At 44.2% G+C, this 6,104-nt stretch overlaps 1 protein-coding gene across 1 annotated transcript in view; it reads right to left on the bottom strand.

The window, feature by feature from the left end:
* The window catches only part of LOC137190697 (mothers against decapentaplegic homolog 4-like), a 20,821-nt gene extending 15,635 nt beyond the window's left edge, over nucleotides 1–5,186 (bottom strand). The window contains exons 1-2 of the mRNA XM_067600232.1: nucleotides 4,842–5,186; nucleotides 3,240–3,488 (exon numbers count right to left, since the gene is read on the bottom strand). Of these exons, the coding sequence (XP_067456333.1) occupies nucleotides 3,240–3,482 (243 nt within the window). The 5' untranslated portion in view covers nucleotides 3,483–3,488; nucleotides 4,842–5,186. The remainder of the gene's footprint in view (nucleotides 1–3,239; nucleotides 3,489–4,841) is intronic.
* Between the last annotated feature and the right edge of the window lie 918 nt (nucleotides 5,187–6,104).

Genomic DNA, 6,104 nt, shown 5'->3' with positions numbered 1-6,104 from the left:
CAGGCACTCAGTGAGGTTCTAGGTTTAACCCGAACCCTTCATACATATAGACACCTGGTGTAGTATTAACAGAACTGGGTTCACGTCTGAGTTCATGGTTCCAGGTGTTCTTCAGGAAGTTCCACAGGTTCTTGAGAAGCTTCCAGGGTGTCCTGAGGAGGATTTATAGGATAATAGAATACCCAATTAGATATTAAGGGGTTTCTTCTTTCGTTCTTAAAAATTCTCCAAAGGAGCTTGAAAAGGTTCCAGGGGTACTGGTTTCAGAGTTTGCTGAGGAGGTTCCAGTAAATGAGGATCTAGACTTCTGTAGTGGGCTGTGGGGTTTCTTCACAGGGTTTCAGATACTTGAGAAAGCTCTGGGTTAAAGAGGACTTCAGGGGTTCTTGAAAAGGTTCCACAGTGTCCTGTTGGGGTTTCATAAGATAATGGACGATCCAATGAGTCTTCCAAGAGAACTCAATAATGCTGCAGAGGAGTTTAAAAGGTTCTTTGGGTTCTGGAGGAGGTTCCATGGGATACTAAGAAGGTCCAGTGGGTTATTCATACCTTCTTTCCACCAGCTGCAACCGAGCACTGGTGCAGTTGGTTCAACTGGTGAACCTTCTAAGAACAGGCTTGCTTTTCCACACCTGCGGTTTCCTAGCAACGCTAACTTCAAGCACCTCACACTCCAACAGGGTGGGTGGCGGTAATGCACCGTAGCACCGGTTGCTACCCGCCATGAAACGGAACAAAGAAGAACTTCAAGTACAACAACAACGGCGGACTACATCACAGCATACTTCCTCTCATATGTCCTGCATACTGGACATATGAGAGGAAGTATGCTGTGATGTAGTCCGCATATGGAGCATATGTGCATGCTGGCTGCTGAATGAATGATGAAGTATTAACACTGAAGGAAACTCATGTGATGCAGTCACATGACTGAGATCACGGCCGGTGTTGCATCATATTTCCTGCAGAGCTGGAAGAAATCAGATCCTAATATATATTAAATAAATTTAACAAAGTACATTATTAATACTGATGAGTCAAAGCATAAGCAGAATAATATTATTTATTAAATATATATATATGTCACAATACTTCTATATTTTTACTGAAGTATGATTTTTAAATGCAAGAGTTTTCCTCACATCTACAACAGCGTCTCAGCTATTTTACAGTAACACTTCCAGGTGTTACTGGGATAAACTGACCACATACTGGGAATCTAAATGGTAACTTTCTCGCCTGAAAAAATATTAAAACTTATTAAAGTGACATATTAACAGCTTTTAGCCTGACTCACAATCAGAATCAGTCTGAAGAGACACGATGCGTTTTGGTTTTGGTTGGTTATGGTAACCCACCCCCCCAGACCAGCAGAGAGTCGGTTCTGCTCTGGAACCAGTTTTCCTGGCCGAGAGCAGATTCTTTGGCTGTCGAAATGTGTATAACCGGTTCAAGATTAGGTGCCGGTTCTGAACTCAACCTGCCTTGGTGGAAAAGGGGTATCAGAGGATTTCAGGTTCTCTGGGAGGTTCTTGTGGGTTGTTGAGAAACTCTCAGAGAATTTTGAGGGGATTTTGAGGAGGTTTCAGGGATTCCTGAGGGATTACTTACTGGGTTTCAGGAATTCTTGAACAGATTCGAGGGATTATTAAGGAGGCTCTGAAGGAGTTACTGAGGAGACAGCTGCTGTTAAGGAGGTGTTGAGGAGGTGCGAGTGGTCCTGGAGGAGTTCTTAGAGGTTCCAGGGCTTGTTAAAGTGGTTCTGCTGGTTCCTGGTTTGGCTCATATGAAGTTGTGAGCAGACTGATCCATGTTTACATCCTCTGGTGTGAAAATTACTGTCTGACAGTCTGTGACCACACCCAGTCTGCTGCTCTGATGCCCAGTCTGCTGCTCTGACGCCCAGTCTGCTGCTCTGATGCCCAGTCTGCTGCCCTGACGCCCGGTCTGCTGCTCTGATGCCCAGTCTGCTGCCCTGATGCCCAGTCTGCTGCCCTGACGCCCAGTCTGCTGCCCTGACGCCCAGTCTGCTGCTCTGACGCCCAGTCTGCTGCTCTGACGCCCAGTCTCCTCTGCAGCATTATTGAGTTCTCTTGGAAGACTCATTGGATCGTCCATTATCTTATGAAACCCCAACAGGACACTGTGGAACCTTTTCAAGAACCCCTGAAGTCCTCTTTAACCCAGAGCTTTCTCAAGTATCTGAAACCCTGTGAAGAAACCCCACAGCCCACTACAGAAGTCTAGATCCTCATTTACTGGAACCTCCTCAGCAAACTCTGAAACCAGTACCCCTGGAACCTTTTCAAGCTCCTTTGGAGAATTTTTAAGAACGAAAGAAGAAACCCCTTAATATCTAATTGGGTATTCTATTATCCTATAAATCCTCCTCAGGACACCCTGGAAGCTTCTCAAGAACCTGTGGAACTTCCTGGGAACATGATGGGAATGTTCTGGGAACGTAATGGGAATGTTATGGGAACGCGACGGGAACGTTCTGGGAACATTATGGGAACGTTATGGGAACGTTATGGGAACGCGACGGGGACACTATGGGAACGTTATGGGAAAGTTCTGGGAATATTATGGGAGCGTTCTGGGAACGTGACGGGAACATGACAGGAACGTTATGAGAACGTTATGGGAACATGACGGGAGCGTTCTGGGAACATTATGGGAACGTTATGGGAACATGACGGGAACGTTCTGGGAACGTTATGGGAACATGACGGGAACGTTATGGGAACGTTATGGGAACATGACGGGAGCGTTCTGGGAACATTATGGGAACGTTATGGGAACATGATGGGAACGTTCTAGGAACGTTATGGGAACATGACGGGAACATGATGGGAACGTTCTAGGAACGTTATGGGAACATGACGGGAGCGTTCTGGGAACATTATGGGAACATGATGGGAACGTTCTAGGAACGTTATGGGAACATGACGGGAACATTCTGGGATCGTTCTGGGAACATTATGGGAACGTTATGGGAACGTTATGGGAACATATGAGCATGTGAACAATCAGACTGAATATCAGACTGATGAGACAGAAACATGCAGCTTAAAGACACATGAGAGACGCCAGTGATCATGTGACTGTTAACCAGCTGAAGGTGTGTTGGGGAAGTGAAATTAACTTCACAGTGAATGTAATCGATTAATTGAGAAAACAATCTACAAATCAATTGATTATGAAAATAATCATTAGTTGCGGCCCGGTTGTGTCTGTACCTGCAGCCGTCCATCCAGCGTCCTCTGGATGGTCACACACTTGCTGGGATGGACGCCGTTGGTGGTGACGGCGGTGATGAGTGAGTCCAGCTCGTCCTTCTTCTCCTTCAGCTTCTTCACCAGGCTCTCGATGGCTCGCTTGGCGAAGCCCTCGTTCTCGCCGCCCTGCCGGTGGCACATCAGGCTGTGGACGATGCTCAGGCAGGCGTCGGCGCTGCTGGGGGCGGGGCTGAGCACCGACATGGTCACCTGCGGAGGGAACGTCCATCAATCCATTAGTGGATCGACAGCAAATTAATGAGCAAATGCAAAAATTCACTACGTCCAATTTCAGAAAAGTCAGTATTTGCTGATATTCTTCTTCTTCTATGAAAGTAAACTGAAGATTTTGTGCGTTTGGATCATTGGTCCAGTTTATGTTCTGGTTTAAATCCAAACGGACTCCAGCTGGTGCTATAGGAGAACTGGTCAACTCAGTTTTTATTTATATGACCCAATATCACAAAGGTTTTACAATCTGTATGATACAGACCCGCATAATTAAAACGCCACAGAAACGCTGAGATGGCAGAAAATAAGTGTAGACGAGGTTTCAGGAGGCTTCTGACATTCTGAAGAAGAACACTGGGTTCTTGAGAAGGTTCTCCTGCTGGACACCAGATGTGACTGGAGGCCTTAAGTCTCCACGTCACACTGCGTAAGATGAATACTGGACCACGATTGGCTCCAAACTAGTTATGATGTCACAAATCCTGCTCGTAGGCCCGCCCCTTAAAAACGAGACTTTCAATGAGCTCAGAGAAACTTTCCTCCTTCAGCAGACGAATGAAAACAAACTCAGAAGCTCAAACATTCAGCTGGAAGAAGAAGAGAAATGTGTTTTTGAGGGGACTTTACACATTGTTTTATGTATTTCTCTTTTCAAAGGACAATATTTCACTGTTTGCCTTTATGTTACATGAATTCTTGCCACGTTAAAATCAGATCACAACTAATGAAAGAAAAGTTAAATAATCGTCCTTTAAACATGTTTTTCATTGAATTCTGACACAATAATAATGTTTAATGTTTTACTTTATTTCTTTATTTATTTTTTTATGTCAGCATTTTTCGTCTTCCATATATTTAATCTCTATAAACAAACTCCTGAATGAATGAATGAATGAATGAGTGAATGAATGAATGGAAGGTTTGTCCTCAGTAACACTGAGTGACATGACTGAGCTCAATAACTAAGCTGTAATCTTATTGATGATCTGCAGATACAGTCTCACACACACACACACACACACACACTCATACACACACAATGTATATGAGTGTGTGTGTGTGTGTATATATATATATATATATATACACACACACACACTACATATATATGTATATATATATGTATATATGTATATATATATGTATATATGTGTGTATACATACACACACACACACATATATATATATATATATGTGTGTGTGTGTGTATGTGTGTGTATGTATACATTCTGCAGACAGACAGTTGCATCAACAGTTTCCACATATAAAAATATAAATATAAAATCATCCGGACGAGATCGACCCTCAGCGGGTTGTGTCAGCTTCACTGACCGGGATCAGGATGGACCCTCAGCGGGTTGTGTCAGCTTCACTGACCGGGATCAGGATCGACCCTCAGCGGGTTGTGTCAGCTTCTCTCGCCGGGATCAGGATGGACCCTCAGCGGGTTGTGTCAGCTTCTCTCGCCGGGATCAGGATGGACCCTCAGCGGGTTGTGTCAGCTTCTCTCGCCGGGATCAGGATGGACCCTCAGCGGGTTGTGTCAGCTTCTCTCGCCGGGATCAGGATGGACCCTCAGCGGGTTGTGTCAGCTTCACTGACCGGGACTCGGCTCCCTCCGCTCGGTTGTGTGTCTGCGTGTCCTCGGTCTGATGCAGACTATCAGTCTGCACCGGGAGTCAGCACCGGGTGGGGGGGAGGGGGGGGGGGGGGCAGCCAGACATAACAGGAAGTGAGGCTATGTCTGTAAATTATAAAAATAAAAGAAGCATCAAAATCGGAATAAACTTTATTTGCCGGGTATGCGCGATCATGTGACACCGCTTCTTAACGCATTGAAGACCGTGAGATGCAGCTGAAAGCCTCACAAGAAGTCAGTAAGTGACTTCTGTCAGACACGAAGCTTTATGTTAATGTAGCTGTTATTTTGAAGGTTGTAGCCGGAAATGTTTTTTCCGTTGGATACTTTCAGAAAGTTTGTTTGTGCACGTGACTTCTGCTCTGTGTGTGTGTGTGTGTGTGGTTGTGTGTGTGTGTGTGTGTGTGTGTGTGTGTGTGTGTGTGTGTGTGTGTGTGTGCGTGGTGAGTGTGTGTGTGTGTGTGTGTGTGTGTGTGTGTGTGTGTGTGCGTGGTGAGTGTGTGTGTGGTTGTGTTTGTGTGTGTGTGTGTGTCTGTTTCATTGGTTTATTTAACTGGTTTGTTTAACTGGTTCGTTTAACTGGTTTGTTTAACTGGTTTGTTTCATTGGTTTATTTAACTGGTTTGTTTAACTGGTTCGTTTCATTGGTTTGTTTAACTGGTTTGTTTAACTGGTTCGTTTAACTGGTTTGTTTAACTGGTTTGTTTCATTGGTTTATTTAACTGGTTTGTTTAACTGGTTCGTTTCATTGGTTTGTTTAACTGGTTTGTTTAACTGGTTTGTTTCATTGGTTTATTTAACTGGTTTGTTTAACTGGTTCGTTTAACTGGTTCGTTTAACTGGTTTGCTTCATTGGTTTGTTTAACTGGTTTGTTTAACTGGTTCATTTAACTGGTTTGTTTAACTGGTTTATTTAAATGGTTTATTTAACTGGTTTGTTTCATTGGTTTGTTTAA

The sequence above is a fragment of the Thunnus thynnus genome, chromosome 10 (genome assembly GCF_963924715.1).
Source record: "Thunnus thynnus chromosome 10, fThuThy2.1, whole genome shotgun sequence".
Lineage (NCBI taxonomy): Eukaryota > Metazoa > Chordata > Actinopteri > Scombriformes > Scombridae > Thunnus > Thunnus thynnus.
This window is presented reverse-complemented; position numbering and strand designations above follow the sequence as displayed.